Source organism: Gallinula chloropus (assembly GCF_964237585.1).
Source record: "Gallinula chloropus genome assembly, chromosome: 17".
Taxonomy (NCBI): domain Eukaryota; kingdom Metazoa; phylum Chordata; class Aves; order Gruiformes; family Rallidae; genus Gallinula; species Gallinula chloropus.
In genome coordinates this window covers 4916965-4936470 of record NC_140102.1, presented here as the reverse complement: position 1 = coordinate 4936470, position 19506 = coordinate 4916965, and the positions used below count along the sequence as shown (strand labels likewise).

The following is a 19506-nucleotide window of genomic DNA, read 5'->3' as shown; positions in this document are numbered from 1 at the left end:
GGACTCCTTTTGAGCAGCGCTTCATGTAGACAGCAGAACTGCAGCAGCACCCTGGTAGTAAAATCAGCAAACCATAAAGGAAAGATTCAGAGACTCCTCTCACCATCACAGGAATGGATTTATTAGGCATCCTGTAAAAATCTAGATTTGGACACGAAGGGACAGTTTGAATGGAGACCTGAAGACAAATCCATTCCTGCTCCTCTAGCAGGTTACACATGGCTCCTCCTGAAGCCACACTAAACCTTGGCCCCAGCTGTGAACCCCGTGACAGCTTTTTGTGCTACCGGATCAGCAGATGACAGAGTGAAGGGGAGTTTGTCCAATGTGCTGACAGAACACCACAAGAATCTGCCATGAAGAACCATACACATACCTGGTGAAACATCATGGTGCTAAAGACTATTTTACAACCTAAAAACCACGGGATTTGGGGGCTTGTTGCTTGTGGTCTGGCAGGGCAGCAGCTCTCTAAGAACAGCTTGGAGAAAATGCTCTGTTAATTAAGATATTTAGAAGAAGCAACCCAAGTTTGCCAGAACACACACAGCACCCCCTGGCAGTCTCCATTATTTTGACTTATTTGTAGTATTGTCCCTTATTGAGAAACCTGGCAAAAATTCCTTCAATTAAAAAAAAAAATTAAATAAAAATAACTAATTTCAGTGCTTCTAAGAAGAGCTAGAGGCAAACCAAATATTTATTCATTTGTAACACATTCCAGCAGATTGGATGATTTATAACCTTCATCATTTCCAAACAACAGATTCATATTGTTAGTATTTTGAGTTTATTGATTGCATCCGAGAGGATGGTACTTTGGAAGTTAAGGAAAAAAAAAAATAATGGAATTTTATACAAGAATCAACTGTGAAATAGAACCCAATAACCACCTCTCATTTCTGGCACGCAATCGATTTAAAGGATAACAGGGTTTAACAGAAAATGATTAATAAGATGCACGAGATCAGCTTCTCATCTTTTGAGGACAGGCTGAGAAGCCAACACAGCTATTTAGAAGTAAATAGCCTTCTTTTTAAAGAACTCCCAAGGGATTTTACATTTAAACAGCTGTAGCCAGCAATTCCAAAGAGTAATTCCACCCTCCCCCTCCACAAACCACAACAGTCCTGTGAAAGAAAAAACACTTTTTTAACAGTTTATATCTACCATTCAGCCAGCAGTTCATTAAAACACACATCCTCTTCAAACAAATTACTGTCTTTCAGTTCTTATATAAGCATTGCCTGAGTCCCATCCAAATATTTATGACAATAACGTTAAATAATCTTGATGACCCAAAAATCTGGTTAATTCAAAGGTCTCAGAAAAGGCAGTAACCCAGCAGGCACAGCGAATGTGTCAGACTGAATAATAGCAGAGCATCTGCTCTCAACAGTTGATACAAATTATGGAGATGTAGAGTTTTATTATATGGCAGAAGCACATGGAGATCGTAAGCAGGGGAAATACGGGTTCGCTTCGTGCCAAGTTATCACACGTTGAATCGTACATCACATGGATTCAAGGCTCTGTTCTAGGTTGCAGAGTTACCAGCAATTCCAAGGCAAACCTGCAAGGCCTCATGTGGGACCAAAACTTATTTAGGAGTTTTAATTTTCAAAAGAAACACAGAGTGCTGAGCAGAATCAGCACCTCCAAGGACTGTCCCAAGCCAGACCTGCACAGAAGAACTGTGTCCCTTGATTTACAGATGCTTCTATTGAATTAGAAAGCCAAAAACCTGAAGATTTATTTTAACAGCCATGGTTATACAAAAATGGGTAAAACCACCCTCTGGGCTTTCTTTCTCAGAATGTAATTTCACAGTCTTTCTTTCAGAGCTCCATCTGAGAGATGCCTTATGCCTCATCTTCCTCTAATAGCTCTCCACCTCTTGAAGCTCTTCAGAGAGCTATGCAATGGACCAGCTGCTTCCATGACCATAAAGCTTGAGGGTTCAAGATCTTACGCTGCGGATTCTGATCTCAGCTCCTATCAAACAGGTCAGCAGCAGCCAGGGAGCTCTGCTGCACTACATGTTTCCTTTTACCAAAGCCCCATGTCCCTCACCCTGCAGCACCTTCATGTCACCCTTGCTTGTCACCCAAAATCCTGTTTTCTTCTGGTGCATTTCCAGATGAAGATGAATCAAAGCATTTGAGAAGACTAAGGGCTAGCATTCAAAGCCAAGCCAGGCTCTGATGTCTCCTGAACCACGATTTATCCACAAGAGGAAGATTCAAACTGGGGTGAAGAGGAGACCAACACTTGCCTATGAGTCCCCAAGCAGCACTGTTCTGATCCATGCCCTCATCAGTATTACCTATGAAACACTCTCAGTCTGTACAAACCTCTCTGGTTTGAAGCCCAGCAGTTGCCACAGCCCAGACACATACAGCTAACACTGACATTCTCCATTTTCATTTCCTCAATTAACCAGTTTTGACCAAAATCTCTCTTCATGAAGACAACAGAATCACAAAATCACTAGGTTGGAAAAGATCTTTGAGAACATTGTGTCCAACCATACCCGTCCTCTGGTTCCCATCCTACAGCTAGAACCTCAGTGAACCTGCAAGACCGGCCAAATTTTGCTTTAAGCAAATACTTCCATAAGCAGCTTTTCCACATGACCAGATAACACACACACTCAACTTCTCAGAGCTGTCTGATCACTGGAGATATGATGGGTGAACCACACTTGGCAAGGGAAGGAAGAAGGGAAAATCCCCAAGTTAACTGAGACTCTGTGGAAGTCAGTTTGCTTTCTGCTTCTAATTTCTGGCTATTTTATTCACTCCTTTGCACATGCAGGACTGCAAACCCTGTTCCAAGGGCAGGGCACGCTTCTTCCTTCAGCCATTCCCAATGACCAATTCCAGCTTGCAGCCTCTGTCACCCACTTTGCAAGCCTTAAGTGAATTGTGGCCCTACACATTCCTCCTGCTTGTCACTTTTCTACATAAGATATGACAAGAACATTTTCTTAGATGAATAAGAGCTGCACCCTTGCACAATGAAAACCATCAGAGCTCCCAAGTTTGTATTCCAAACTATCTTTTGAGCCAGGACTTTCCAGCCAGGCCAATTTATAATCAACCCACGATCAAGGAAAAGCTCCACACCTTAAGCCCACATAAAGCCACTTCCCAGCTCTACACACTCTCATACCTACCAGAGCTTCCCAAGGAGGCAATAAGACACCCAGAGGTCAGGAAGGACCAAACAAGTCAGGTTAGAAGGTGAACTCTACAACTGCTAACTAGGCACAGAGACAAAACGAAGGTAACTTGCTCAGACAATACAGCCATCGGCCACGCGCACTCAAGAGCCCAGGATGATGCTCTGCAGGTAAGTGGTGCTGTGGAAGTACAGCACTTACAGGAGTGAAGAGCAATTTGCTTTTCATGTCTATTGTGACTCAGCTACGGCACGGAGAGGGCTTGTTACAAGGAAGCAGTCTGTAAATAACAATTAAAAAATAACCATTGATTAGGAAAGCATTTGGCTTGAAAAGTGTCTGGTGAGCCCTCTCCGAAGAGTATCTGTCTGCTGGGAGTGGCAGATGTGCAGGCATTTTAGGGTCAGCCTGGAAGATTTCAGCCTCCTGAGAGCCATGCCCCTGCGAGAAGTGAGGCTTTATTTAGCACATTACCTGTGTCATTGCTGCGTGCTACTGACTGGCCACGCTGTCCTCCCTCTACCTAGGTATCTGAGGAATGGTCCCCAGCAAAATCAAAGAGTAGTTAAGAGTCTTTATATGCAAGTTATCTAAGCTGTAATCACAGTAAACCGTCTTATATTGTATTACAACAGGAAATCCAGTCATCCCTTTAGAAGTCCCTCTCTTCTGGTGATGACACTCCATGTTCTGCACAGCCCCATCAATAGCTTTCCAGGACAGATGGTGACACAGATCCCTTCTAGCTAAAGTAATAGCATTAAATTACTCATAACAGGGAACCCAGAGAAGCAGATGCACCATGATTAGCAAGAATGCCAGTTACTTAAAGGCTTCTATGAAAATAAATCTCTTGGCACAGCAGCATAGCATGGGACACAGCACATGACCTCACCATAACAATCAGAGATGAATAATTCCCATGAATGTCATCTAAACATTGGGCTAGCCTAACTGCATTTATCATCTGCCCTTCACAACAGGAGACAGGCAGCTGTAAACAAAGCCTTCCACTACCAAAGACAGGTTGATCAGACCTCCCATCCCCTTTCCCAACGAGAACTGCACCTCGCTACCAGCTAACAACACGCAGCACATCACACAAAGCCTTAGTCTGGCAAACTTGATCTGGCACAGCTGAGTAGGGCCAGGGGACTAACTGTGACTTGTGTATTGTTCTAGTGGGGTATGGCTCAGTAGAGGAACGATGGTTGACAGCAACAGAAACCCCCCAAAATTGAGGAGACTCACTAGAGCTGGAGGAACTGAGTACTCACAGGACAAGGGTGTGCACTGCTGGATAAAAGAGCTAAGATGTGTCTTATTGTCTCAGCTGGAGATATACAGAAGCCAGACTGTGGAAATTAAACTTGCCTTGTAGTGCTTTACTACCAGCCCCAGAAATCCAACCCAACCAACGCACTACTGCTCAGAACACTGAGCAGAATAACACCTGAAACCAACAGCATCCTTCTCCTTGTGGGCCAACCCCAGAACAAAGCGCAGACTGTACGCAGACTCTTATGCAGATCCAGAGAATCCCTGTGAAGCCTACAGCAGCACTGCCAATGGCTCAGCACCTTAGCTTCTCCTCAGTTTTTTTAATCATAACTTACTACTCCTGAGCACTGCGACAGTTCTGCAGGGAACACTAAAGATGGGGTAGGGTGCATGGTGGTAACAGGAGACCCAGGCATTGTTCTAGCTTTTAAAAATAGATGATAGCTATAATCTTATTTTGTTTGCCACTGATTATTGTTTAGAGGACAACCCCTCAATCTAAATTAGTTAGTGATTATAAAAGGTTGGCAGGCTTCAGCTTCACTATGAAGTTTCTTGGTGCGTTACAGCAACGTATTTACACAGCACCAGTGGCCCACTTCGATGACCCAAGAGATTTGATTTGAGATTATTCAGATTATGAAGGCTGACAGCACTATGCTTGCTGGACCTACTGCCCGTGAATAATGAAGACACAGATAATTGCCTGAAAACAATAACCAGAGGATTTTTTTTGCTTTTGCTTTTTCCCCTCCAGCTCCCCCTTCACAATAGTCCAGACAAAATCTTCCAAGAGAATTCATTAAAATAACACTGAAGTCTTGGGATGTTTTTATCCCATTTAGACACAGATAGGGATACAAGAAGTTTACAGCTGGTTGATGGTTTCAGTTAACAATGACAGCAAACAAAGGCATCTATGTAACCACTGAACAAGAACATGACAGCAAGTATCCCCAAAGGATCCTGCTAACATATTTGCTCATGCTGCTGGAGCAAGGGAGGCTGAGAAAACATTCTCTATGGCCAATTACTGTATTTTTTTTTATTATTATTTTGGATGTTAAGGTTACCACAAATGCCAATTAAGTCCCCAGAAACAGACCTGTCCTTTGGGAACCAGAGAAAGCCTCGATTGCCTCACGCAATCCACCAGACAACAGACTGCCTGAAGCTGCCTAGGATGGATGACTCCTGCCATCATCGGATAGCTTTTAAGACCTGGTTTTGCTAATCAGACCTATTTTTAAAAGAAGTTTTTCTGTTCAGTTTTAGAAAGGAAGTATAAAGGTTCCTAAGACATACAGGGCTGAGTAACAAAATTTTGGCTGGGAGAGGAATAAACTACTTGTTTTCAATCTCTTCCCCATGTTAAGGGAAAAACACTCCCAACTATCTCTAGTCGGACGTTGTTTCAGCTGACAGGAATTTCATTCTTTAATTGATTTTCCAAAGCATCACATCGCCTTCTTCCCATCACCAACTGCCTCTCTCGATGTGCTCCAGGCAGCTGCCTACCAGCCATCGTCATCTCCAGCCCACAGGCACTGAGCAGATGCTGCATGTACTAGAAGGTACCAGTTAGACTATGACTGGTGCGTCGCACGCGATGGCCTTTTGCAGAAATGCTGGGAGAGGTGATCAGCAAAGCAGCCTGCAAGCCTCAGCCATGTATCTGGGCTTACTGAGGCAATACCAGCATTCAACCACCACAAACAAACCAGCATGATGACAGATGCACAGTTACAGCCATAGCCGCTACGAGCCAGACTCAAACAGCACCTAAACCCAGAAAGCCAACGACAGAGGCACTGGGAAACACCAAAGCATCCCAAAATGAATGCAGGGATTCTTTTTAATAAAGGATTAAAGGCCTGGAGCATCTCCCCTACGAGGATAGGTTGAAAGAACTGGGGCTGTTCAGACTTGAGAGAAGACGACTGAGAGGGGATCTTATTAATGTTTATAAATATCTCAAGTGTGGGACACAGGGGGAAATGGATGGCCTCTTTTCTATGGTCTGTGGGGACAGGACAAGGGGCGATGGCCTCAAGTTGGAGCACAGGAAGTTCCACACCAATATGCAGAAGAACTTCTTCCCAGTGAGGTTGAGGGAGCCCTGGGACAGGCTGCCCAGGGGGTGTGGAGCCTCCTTCTCTGGAGATACTCAAGACCCGTGTGCATGTCTCCCTGTGCGACCTGTCCTAGGGACCCTGCTTTGGCAGCGGGGTTGGACCCGATGGTCTCTGGAGGTCCCTTCCAACCCCTATGATTCTGTGATTCAGCACAGGGTTTTGTACACAGATAACACGTACAGTGATGGTGTGCATGCACACGAGTGTGTGTCCGTTCTGTCTTCAGCTGCCTCTCGCTGCGCTATGACTCAGCTCTGTGTTCTGTTAACCACTCCTTTCTGAGCATTTGAACTGACATCTAATTCATTACGAGCAATCTGCTTTCACCACCACCAACCTTCTGCCTGCTGATGCAGCTATCTGATAGACCAGGCACCATTCATGGTCAGTATTTACTGCAGGTCATAAAAAAGAAAAAAAAAAATCAGGTGTTTGGCTATGAAAACCAACCCTAAAAGTGTGGTAGGGTCATACTTCCCAAGCTGGTTTTGTTGGGTTTTTTTTTCCTGTTCAAAATGTGTATGTCAAAGACCTGAAACAATTACAATGGTATCACCATCATCAGGTTGATACCTCAGGAAAAAGCTTTTTTCAGTGTGAAAGAAGGGCACGGCGGAGGCGGTACCTACCCCACTGTTAGAGAAACCAAGGAGAACTTCTGATCAGATCCAAACCCACATAATGTTATCAGTGCATAATGTGTTCTAAGAGCAAACAGGAAGTTGGATGAATTTAATTAAAAATAAAAATTACCCTTACTGTTATGAATTCAGTAGAGTGCTGAAGCAGAACAGCACATAAAATCTCTTGTTGTCAAAGGCTTTTGTGCCGCAGTCAGAATAGCTGAGTCTTCTCACTTTAAAGATGATGGAAGAGACAGGAGAGCTCTATTCTGAAGAGGGAGAAAGTAACTCGAAGACACAAAGCTGCTGCTGCAGGGATACATCTAGTACCCAGATCTTTCAAGGCCCATTTCAGCATCCTAACTGTGATGCTGTCCTGTGCAACCTGCTCAAGGTGATCCTGCTTTGGCAGGGGGGTTGGACTAGATGATCTCCAGAGGTCCCTTCCAATCCCCATCATTCTGTGATGGGGCAGTCACCTTCATTGGGCTTGAGCAGGGACCTTTGCATAAATACTCCTCAAACAGGGAAGACAGGGAAACTTCTCCACTGTTTTGTAGGAGTTGAGCAGAGTTTTAATGGTCATACTGGAAAGACACTATTAAAGGTTGTCAGGAGCCAGGAACCCTGTAATCCCTGAGAGAGTTTTAATAATACTTTTGAGCCTGCACTTTGTAAGGTACAAATCAGCAACAATCCATGTTGAGTTGGACTGACAGTCCTTCAACAACAAAACTGCTGGAGAACAACAATGGACTTGAGTTTTGTCCTTGTCACTCAAAGGCAAGGCTTACCATATCTCATGGTGTGTGGTTGAGCTGGCACTACCAAGTCCAACTGGACCAAGTCCAACTGCAGTGGGGTTTCCCACTCTCTCAGTAACACTATTTGTGTCCTTTCAGAAGGGATGGACACCACAGGACCACGTTTTTGTTTATACCATGAGCATCACATTATGAATGCAGGCAACTTTAAGCTGCAACATCTGTTTCCATGGCAATGGGACTGCATCAGCAATCCACTGGGTTTAGTTTAGGCCATCTTCGCTCAAGCTTCAGGGCTGCACACAGATCATTACTATTAACAGCAAACCCAGTGATGTCACTAGTAACCATGGTGCCCACAGCTGAGGTTTCCATGTGCCCTTTGCACTCTAACACGCATCCTTCACGCATGACAACTATTTTAATCCAATTAGTGGGTTTAAAAAACCCCTGAAACCCTACATGAAGGGCCAGTGTCAATACTTATTTAGCAAAGGAAGGTTAGTTTGAATCAACAAGATAATGATCTGAACACGAGGCTTTACAATAGCACTTTGACTCCTGGCCTAGTTGCACACATTGGAATGACCTGAAACCCTGGGGAGAAAGGAAAGTAATCTGTTCCTCATCAATGGCTTTATTAATAAAGGCAAAAGAGCAGCCAGTTTAGATATCTTCCTTCAAGGTTTGGTCAACAGCTGGGCAACATGCAGCACTTCATTCCACCTAGGCAATATCCCACCCTCCAAACACCAGTGCTTCTCTAGCTGAATATAAAACCCGGACTTAAATGTTCCTACCATCCAGTTGAAAACAAACAAAAGGAGTCCTAAAATGATAGATTTGTGAAGGGTGTGAGTGTAGGGGAATCAGGAGACTCCCCATATTGGCAGAAACGCAGCTCTAATGCCATGAAAAGATTGCCACTTCCCTGGCTGCTGTGGCGGATGGCCAAACACAACAGCTCTATCAATATGAAGACAGAGACCTAAGACTTAGGTGAGCGTGAGCAGAGTCTCCTCCAGATCCACTCACAACAAATCACCTTCCCATCCCTGCCCAAGACTGGGTTTGGGAGCAATGCATCCTCCTGGCAGATGAGAAAACCCAGCCGTGACTCAGCCTCAGCAGGAGCTGAGCTGTCCTACACACTCCTCACGCCAAGCCATGCTCTGAGCCACCAGGACAGCCAAGTACCTTCTGCCCTTTCTCCTCACAATAATAATCTTGTTTCACTGGGAACATCCAACCATAATTTAGCAGGCATAAGATTTTTCTAGTAACCATAAAGCAGTTTGCACCCATCTTCCCAACCTCACACTGCACAGCTGCAGTTTCCAGGAGGGTTCCCCCTTTGGGTCCTTCCCCAAGAAGCTGCAATCTCATCACCCCCTGCCTATGGCAGCGATATTGTGGGGCTCTTCCTTTAAGTTCACCAAGCAAAAATTGGGACCATCACACAGGAATTGCTGGCCTTTTGTCCCGTGCTTCCATCACTGTGAATGCTGCCTCCAAGGAGGTATTAAACACACATGGGGAGAGAAGAAGATGTCACCCACAAAGGGTCTTTCTGACAAAGAAAAACACATGTAGATCTGCTTTCTGATGGGAGGTACACTAGTGTTCAGGAGATCCTGGATCTGCCTTGCCACCCCTTCGCTCTCCCGAGAGCCAAGGTGGGGAATCACATCCCCCTGCACTGCACCCAGGCTGCAAGAACCTCCATCCCTCTGGGTTCCCAGTCCCAAATCCTGCAAGACACTCAGCTGACAGCAGCAGAGCAGAGCTGAACGTGCACAAGGCCCCGAAGAAGGGACCATTCTCCATTCTCACCCAAGCAGGTGTCACATCTGCAGCACCATCATTCTTGGCTGCTTTTCTCATAATGGAAAACACATTCCTTAAAAAAAACAAAACCCTAAAAGTGAAAGGCAGGGCAGGCTGTCAGCAGCAGGCTCTCACAAGATGGAGCAGAAATATCCACAGCATCAATCCACAGAAACATGGTACGCTCTGCGTTATTTAGAATCAGGCCCAGATATTAATGAAGCTGTTTGTACAAAACCAGGATATTTTGGGGACAATCAATTGTGCAAGACTATAAATAATTTACAGCATTAAGAGAACCGTTCTCGTGGTCGCTCATTAATCACTCTGCCTTACAAAGACACCCAGTCACACTCCTAAGGAGACAGGGCTGGATGTGCCAGAGGCACATGAATTAGGAATCACTTTATTATGGAGATACCTCAAACTTGTTTACGCCACAAGCTTCATCTTTCAAAACGTCTACTACACTTCCAGCTCAGTATTTCATCTTACCTTGAGTATTTCTTGCCTTTACACAGATTTTTCACTGTATTTATACAGCAGATGTGGTGAGAATCACTGTCCCTAGTGTAAAGCAGGGCAAAGCAAGTCACCCATTATTAGACCATTGAGTTGGGGACAAAATTTCAACTCTGAGTGTTCTGGACCGATTCTGATCCTCGGACTATATCCCTTAGATTTCAGGAACCCGATGCAACTAGTCACTAACAATAGGCTGGAATGCTAAAATACTGGAGGACTGGCTTAATGAAATCCCCACAGTTTTCTTAATTCTCAATTCATTACTTGCCTTCAGGTATCTGAAGAAGTGAGAACCTAATCTGGATCAACAGTCAAGGTTTTGTCCACATGTCTGAAATTTTCTTTCGTGAGAACAAAAAATAAAGAAGGAAAAAAAGCTTTTTGACAGCCACAAGCTCAGTAGGACTGCCAGTCCTACATCCTGTATTAAACCCAGCACATGCCTGAAGTTTAAAATAACAGTATTGGAACCTTATCTCAGCTTCACTCAGTTTTTACAGATGGAGCATGTGTAAACTGTTGAGGCAACACAATTCACTACTCTAAAAATCAATTTTTTTCACCAGGTATGGAGTAGCAGACAGGTTAAGAACTATTCCAAGCTAATACCTGACTATAAAGCAAAACCAAAAGGGCAAATGTAGGAAAGATGTTTGCTATTTCTGTGTGTTTTCTCAAAATGCAGACTGGGATGGATGTCACCCATCGGTGCAAATCAGACTGCTACTCTGGTACCATGGAGCATACCCTTGCCCACAGAGCTAAGCAAATGCTAGTGCCTTACTCTCCTCTTTCAAAAGGATGCAAAGCCCTCATGATCACAAAGAAAAGGTTATGGAAACCAGAGGAAGAGGAGAGGACATGGAAGTCACAGGTATTTAATGCTGCATCACAGAAATTGGCGGAAAAGCTTCAAACCACACTTTCAGACTTGCTAATCTTCCAGGGTCTCTGGAGCTGTCAACAGTGTCACCTGCTTTTAAATTTAAAGCAGGTCTGTCTATCTGTCCAGATGGCCAAGGCATCTGCAAATGAAACAAAAATAATCAGCCATCCTGTTCTTCAGTGTCCAGGGATGAAGGGTTAGTTTGTTTTCCCCCACTCAATCAATCGTTCACCATCTGCTGAGCCTGCTGGCAAGCACCAAGTGTAGCTAACAGTTTAAGGGACACGACTTCTGCACCCAGACAGCAGGACACGGTCTCAAGAATTGGCATCACTAAATTTTGGAAGCCTGTTCCCAAAGGTGCTACCTGAGAGCTACACACAAAGGAGAGTGCAGGACAGCACATGGCTCTGGAGACCAAGATGACAGACAAACCGTCAGTCTTTGGGAAGGAGGGAAGTGACTTGGGGTTCTCCATCAGCAGGCACAACAGGCGAGTATGGCACACTGCAGATGCTTGGAAACACGCTCTGATTTTTCGGGGACAGAGATGAATGCAAAGCCCTGAGGGACTGTAGAAGAGAAGCTTGTGTTAAGATGTAAGACCCCTCAATTCCCAGGATCTTGTCCAGGCTCAGCTCACAGTGCTGAGCAGACAGGTTATCTTTAACAGATTGTCTCCAACAGGGGCCAGAGCCCTTCCCTAGCCACAGCCCCTCAAAGCGATGAATAACAACCTATTAACGTTATTAGTTTATAAGGACGACGCAGCACCTTAAAATAAGTCTCCTCAAGAGGTAATCACTAGGTCCAGAAGAGTATTTTTGAAGTACACTATCTTTGGAGGAAGGTCACAAGTATCAGAGAGCACTGCATGGAGAAAATGAGGCCTGGAGTTATTTACAGCAGAGAAAGCAAGCGATGAGCACCAATATAAAAATAAGATTTAATAACAAGAGGAATTCTCTTGTCCTACGTAAGGGGCAGAAGGGCAACGGTCTCTTGGAATCTCATGGCATATGGAACCACAGTAATGGATGGTATCAAGATGATAAATGGATTGACCTTTGGCTAATAACATCCTGATCTTTATCACAAAGGCATTCAGGTCTTGGTTTACCAGCTTTTATGAGATAAGGACTTAATGTTAAAGCATGCATTGTTTCTGGGGTGAGGGGAGGCTCTCCAAACACACCAGAAAAGGAAGCGAGTGCTACAGGAAAGGGTAATACTTGAGACACAAATATGCAGGACACTTAGAAGAGGAAGAATTAAAAGATTCTTTAATAAGATCTACCTAATGTATAGCACAGGACAGTCCTGTCTCTGTGCCTGACAGCGTTCAAAGTCCTTGTGGGCCAGAAATGCTGCACGTGCCTCTGATGTGGTGTGCAGAGTCAGAGAAGTTGTCCAGGACAGAGTCCTGAGTTCAGCATCCCTGCAGGAAGAAAGCAATCCTTACAGATGCTTACAGTCATCTCCTCCATAAGTGGTGTGTGCTTCCTGAAGGTCATTTCAAGCACTCATCTCCCATTGCTTCCTGCTTTTGTTAGGATAGGAATCATAGAATGGTATGGGATGAAAGGGACCCCAAGGATCACAGAGTTCCAACCCCCCTGTCACAGGCAGGACCACTAAGCTGCAGGCCTGGATCTACACAAGGTTGCCCAGGAGCCTGCAGCTTCCCCAAAGCAAACTGCAGCTCTCCCATGTCTCTGGGCAGGAAGGGTTATTCTAGAGATCTCCCACCCTTGGGAGCAGGATGAACTTGTAAATGTACATCCAGACTTAAGGAAAAAGTTACACTGCAAAACTACTACCTAGAAAAGAGGTACAAAGAACAATTTCCCTGTTTTGAGATATTTTTGCCTGGTCTGTGCACAGAATAAAACCAGGTCAGAGCAGGAACGAAGATCACTGGTTCTGAGCTCAGATACAAAAATTCATACGTTGTAATTTGGGTGGCAAAAGAGACAACAACTTGGCCATGATGCAAAACTGCCCTTGTGTGTATGGAAGACTGAGACCTAACTGCTCAGTGGCTAACGCAGCAAGGGCTCCCAGGCTGAGCGCGCTGACAACACTGCGTCAGAGGCTTCCCAAGAAAATATGGATATTGATAGTCTAAAATTTAATAGAGAAAAACAATTCAGTTCAGATCTGCTAGGCTTCAAGCAAGTCAAGGGTACATTAAGCCCTTCGCTGTAATGTAAAATTAACTTATTTATGGAAGAATTTAAGTGCTACTTAAAGTACTGAAGCCACTGTCTCTGTAGATAATATTTCAGAAGCTAGTGGAAAGCAACACTTAAGAGGCTTGTTGCTCCCCTCCTGCCACCCTCAGATTTAAAAAGCAAAAAGAAGAAATTAAAGAGCAGAGCAGCAGGCTGCTCACCTCAGTTTTCACAGCTTTATACACCAGTCTGGAGAACTTTAAGAGGAATTACAGAGCACTGTGGGCACACCATGATTTACTGCATGTCTCACCGACCAAGTGGCACAGGGAGCCAACAGAGATGCTGGATTATATACTGCAGGATTTTAATTCTCCCATCCAGCAAACACAGTAAATATGAGTACAGCCTGTACCAGTTTAATGAAAGGATCCTTTGCTATTTGGGCATGATACTGCTTATGTCAGATCTGGTGGGAAATTTTGTTAAGGTTTCTAAGAAGAAGAAGGGACTGTTCTCTCATGAAAGGAGACAAAAGGACCCTCCATGGAAACATCTTTGGAAAGCGACCGCAGTACTGCAGCTTGAGCCTCAACATCCCTGCTCACGTGGCTTTGAGGCACCACTTCCACACAAGGGGCTCCCAGAGCAGCTGCATGGGGCACTTGCTTCATCCTTCCAGTGAAAAAGTCCCTTTTTAAACAAAACTTCAATCAGGAGGATGCTGGAATCTAGGGAAATTACTTGGTTGCTCCTAAAAGAGCAACTTTATATCAACTGTTTTGCAGTTTAATTGGGATCCTCACTCATGAGCTTGAAGTTAAAGGAGTGACCAACCTCAAATACATGCTTAAGGATCTCTAAAACCCTTGAGGAATTATTGTGACACCTTTTGACACTGCTGAAAAAAACCTTCTTACAGGAGTAGGCTGACTAGTGTATCCAGCAATGACACCACACTGTACACAACAAACGTCTTTGAAATGAACCTTCTGCTTTTCAGAATCGCTTCTCTCCCTGGGAACTACCTGAAATCATTCTTGTTCCACATTTCAGCCAAAGATTTCTAAGAAATGCCTCTGCACCGCTGTTTTATACAGATATCTCAGCTTGTTCCCCTAAGGGGGTTCAACCTACAGAACTTGCTTCTCCGGCGGCCTCCTTACGTGATTCAGAGGGAAAATAAAGAGACAGACACAAAGCACTTTCTCATTCTCTACAAAGAATGGCAGCCTGCTCCCCACTGCTCCCTCCCCAGCGTCTGTCTCAGAGACAAAACCTCCACTTCTAAATCATGCTGAAGAAAAGCAACACTCAATAGCATGGTCTAGGAAAAGCTCCCAGGGAAGTTGGCAGGAATCTTTCCACTTATTTCAAGTAGAGTTGAAACAGATCACTCCCAAACTCTAAGAAATAGAATATAAACTCCACACTCTACCTTGAGAGGGTTTGCAGGTCTTCTTGTTCTTTCAATTCTGAGTTGAGACTAGTGTTTTCTATGAAAACCAGAGCTAACTTTTCCCTCTTGTACTACCTGTACACAGAACACAGTAAAGCCCCTGCTCTAGCTTGCATGCATCTTGGGCTACATCCAATGCTTCCAGCTTACCCCTGTGCTCTAGGAAAGCGGGGGGAGATCAGAGACCTGACTTAATACCAGTCATTGCACCTGATCTAAGAGGAAACCTCTCTCAGATGAGTATCAATGCACTAGAAAATTAGAGCAGGCCTGAAGCAGGGTCGGATGGCAATTCCGAGTTTCTTCAGTAGGCTCCTGGGTAAGTGAGCTTCTCCTTGCATGAAACCCTAATGCCTGACCATGTCCTTGGATGTTAAGATATGGCCAAAATCTCTGTCAAGTGAACAAAGTGGAATCCAGTGTTCTGTATCAGTGCAATAAAAATAAGTGTTTCTTTTGCCATCAGCAAATTCAGACCCCCGACCAAGTCCTCCACATCTCACAGAGGGCCCCCACAGACACTGCCTGAGTTAGCAATTCATCCTCCTTTAAATCAGATGAGCTCCTTCTTAATCACACCATTCTCTTCTCCACTTTGCTGCTTGCTGGCAAGTCCTGCAAGGCTAACACGCTGCTCGCATTGACCAGCTCTTTATTCTGAACAGATGAGCTAAACTTGGAAGGAAAAGTCATAACAAAGTATAATTCCAACAAAATTCAGAGCAGCTGCAGCATAAGGAAGAGATACTCAAAAATAAAGCCACCTAAGGAAAAAGTGTTCACTGATTTGTGCTGATATTCAGGTTAAACACACAAAGATGCTACATGCTTGAAATCTGTGTCAGGAAAAGGAATTTTACTTATTACTGGAAAACACACACTGTACAATGCTTTACCAGCCATGTCCAAGTCTGTGAGTCCTTAAAGGACACATGAAGGAACTGTGCTTTTGCTTTGGTTTTTGAGGCTTGGGCTTCTTCCTTAACCCATCTTAGGTTTGAAGCCAAAGCACGTTTTCCTAGCCTTGCTTTATCCTGCCAGAGAAAGCAGAGTTCTACTGCAAACTCAATATTAGACGTGTGTTTTGCTTGATGAGCAAAATTAAATTTTATTTCAAGTGTGGGACAATGAAATAACACTTCAGATTCATTTCCTTTTAAAAACGCTCCTGGTTGGATTTCAAACACTGAGAGAATGTGGGCACAGAGGGTTTGAGTTACAAAAAACCCAACATTTTAATTAACTGCTTTATTGAAGACAGGGAGTTCAACAAAACTTCCCATCGGTACTCAAAAGGCTATTAAAAATAATCTAAGTTTTATAACTAAACTGATTAGGATCTGTTTCACACAGGTATACAAGCAAAGAAATACAGAGAACTTTCCCCTCCACTAAATTCAGAGTGATGCCTTTGGTTTACCTTCTCAAATGGATACTGGATTGTTTCTTGCCAGTGGAAGAGCACGAACCTTTGGTCTGCATCTGGAACTGGCGTGACCAGTAACCACAGCCCAACTGGGAAGTGGTGGCTGCTTAAGCTCTACAGCTTGAGCACTTCCAGTTAGGTAGCCACACACTTGGGCTCTGTGCTTTTTTCCACAGGAAAAGCCTATCCACGAGCTGTTGTTCACCCACACAGGTCAAACAGAGGTTCTCTAATTTAAAGGACAAGAGGATGCAGGTGATAAACTGAAGTTTGTATTACCTTCCACCCCTTAAAACATCTGACTCTGCAGTGACGGCCCACCCTTCCACACGAAGCTGAGACATTACTGACCTGTATCATGTAGAGCTGTGCGATTCGATACTCTTCCACGCTCATGGGAAGAGGAATACGATATTCCTTTATGAGCATCTTGAATACAAAAATCTTTTGTCCACTCAGAAACACAATCCAGAAGCTTTTAGTAAAGGCTCCTTAAATAACGGTGAGCAAATGCATTGAGAATCCCTAAAACAGAGAGAGAAAAAAAGAAAAAAAAAGAGAGCAGCAGTTATTTTCCATTCTTCTTGGAGAATATCCTATTAAAAAAAAAAAACAACCAAAAACCAACACAAAACATTAATTTTTGTAATAGCTATAAGCTTAATAGCAGAGAGAAATATCTCTGGAGTGCTACCAGACCCTGGGAATCACATTTAACAGAATCTTTTAGAAGAATTTTGATTTCTTTCAGAGGATACCATCAAAGCTATTACCCTCCTGGCCTTTGCCACCGTATCAATCTGACTTTCATATGCAGTAGCATCTCCATGGAAGAGATGTGACAGAAGCCCAAAATGAATAGGCAGCCCTTCCGTTGCCAGACAATAAAGTACCTCTCCAATGCCAGCAATACACCAGAGATGCATCTGCTCAAAGGTATCAGGTTTTGTCCCCTCACACTCATTCAGCAGCTAGAAAGGGCAATAATTAGACTTCCTCAGCCCTCAGTAGCACCGTGATGAATGAAGTCATTTGGATTCCAACAATAAAGACAGCAGAAACACACTTTTCTTCCCTGTTTTATTCTGGATTACTTATTCCCTTCGCTTACACCTCTGAAGTAACCCACAGGCAAAACTCTCCTGCCATCGATGGCGATGCCAGACTCATTTTTACATTCCCACTGGATAAGAACACAGCCAAAGATCAAGCTGCAACATTAAAAGAAAATAATAATCCCATCATACACCACCTCGAAGCAATTTCATAGAATTATTGCTTCAGGATATGGAGAACACAGCATTTACTACTCCAAGAGTTAAAGCAGTAACTTCTCAAATATTCTTAAGACTCCCTCTGGGCTGTGGATAAAGACAATAAAATCACGTAAGGGGATGGGGACAAGACATGACTGGTGAGGAAAAGAGGAGCTAAGAAGTGAAGCTGTCTACTATCAGGCCAATCAGCCTCAGCAGGACCTGATGATCCCTCTCCCAGCAAACCAAGCACTCACTGGGTTCCACCTTTCTGCTGTGCCTGTATACTGGAAGTTTCAGATACAGTTGCCGGAGGAAAACTGGCCCCAAACACTATCCCTGGCAGGGGGAGAAAGAAAAACCAAGGGAGTAAAAACAACCAACTTATCTAGTGGATAAAAACGAGGTCTGGAAACCAGGAAACCACACTGCTATCAACAAGCCTCAGTGCTACTCAGTGTTTACACAGCACTTCACCAGCCTTTTACGAGGTTGAGAGAGGTTAAAACACATGCCCATGGTCACAGAGCAACCAGGGACAAAATTCAGAATTTATAACCCAGGTTTACTGACTCCTAATCTGTGCAGGACTCAAAGGGCACGGAGGCGTCTCCATCACACATCGGACCTGACCCACCACTGAGTTATGCAAGGGTTCCCCTCATTGCTTCTCAGCCAAGGCGTTTGCCCCCACCCCCCCCCCAGGCATGCAGCCCCCACACTGCCACTCAGCCCCTGCACCACCACGCTGTTCCCTTCTCCTGTTTGATTGCCACATTTCCACTTTGGCAGTAAAGCAAATCCACCCTGGGCTGACTCTTCTGGAACGGCTCTCCGGCTGGTGCTGCATCACCTAAACAATTTCTTTCCAAATTCAATTCTCTGTTGGGTTTTATTGCTGTCAGAGCAACCTGTGTGTGGGGAGGGGGTGAATTTAAAAAACAATAATAATAAATCAAAACTCTTTGCCATGGTAAAGCCCATAGAGAATAACTGTGGTAAGACTGAGCTTCCCAACGCTGCCAGTCCTACACACACGTGTGCGCATCCATGTGTGCGGGCAGGATTTCCTCCATCAAACTAATCCTCCAGAACAGGTGGGGATAATCTCATTAGGTGTTTTTTTAATTAGTGGCATGGCAAAGAACATCAGTAAACACCAGAGGCTGGATCTCAAGCACTGGCCTCCGATCTGCACTGGTACAACGCTGAGATCCCAACTCTTGGAGCTAATGGCAGCAGGAGGCTCAGCTACGTGTCTCGAGCAATTCGTTACGCCTTAGAGATCTTTGAAAATTAGATTTAAAAGCTCCCCTCCCCGTCCCCCAAATGCTCTGAAAGCGATTCTGCTCCTACCATAAGGACATCAGTCATGTCTGCCTTTGCTGCTTGCTAAAAAAAGGATATTTCTATCGATTGGAAGAAATGAATAAAACAAAAAATAGAACCTTAAAAGCAATAAAATGGCAGGAAACCAGTACCAAAATGGAAAAAATGTGTTTATAATGAAGTGCCAGGCAGGTAATAATTCAGATGGTGAAGATACAAGAGGGCTTATTTTATTAGAGACTAAAAAACCCAGCTGTGTCAGCCCCAAGCAGCACAGCAGCAGCACCTCAAAGCTCCCGGCATGTGGACGATGTTCGTGGCTCCTGGTCCAGCTTCCTGATCGGCTTCTACAAGAGCTGAGGTTCTGCTTTAAAGTTCCCCTTCAGGTTTCTACTTCCCTGTGGTCAATGTTCAAATGATGATGTGCTTCTTGCAAAGGTGATGTTCCTTAAAAACTCGGGCAGCTGCTCACTCCAGATACTGCTGGTGGTAGAAAGCAATGCTGAAAATGCACTGGGCAACAGCAAGAACCACAGCCCAACCTCAATCCAGCAAGGAAAGCTGGCCAGGGACTGGTGACAGGGGCAGGGACAGGACAAGGGGAATGCAATTAAACTGAAAGAGGGGAGGTTTAGAT

The 19506-nt window shown here is 44.4% G+C and overlaps 1 protein-coding gene across 3 annotated transcripts in view; it reads right to left on the bottom strand.

Annotated features, from left to right (window-relative positions):
* PITPNM2 (phosphatidylinositol transfer protein membrane associated 2) overlaps window positions 1-16713 on the bottom strand; it is a gene marked incomplete at its 5' end in the record, with an annotated part of 71815 nt that extends 55102 nt beyond the window's left edge. For all 3 annotated transcript variants that reach the window (XM_084271855.1, XM_084271857.1, XM_084271856.1), the window contains one exon: window positions 16636-16713. In XM_084271855.1, coding sequence (XP_084127981.1) covers window positions 16636-16713 — 78 coding nt within the window. The remainder of the gene's footprint in view (window positions 1-16635) is intronic.
* Between the last annotated feature and the right edge of the window lie 2793 nt (window positions 16714-19506).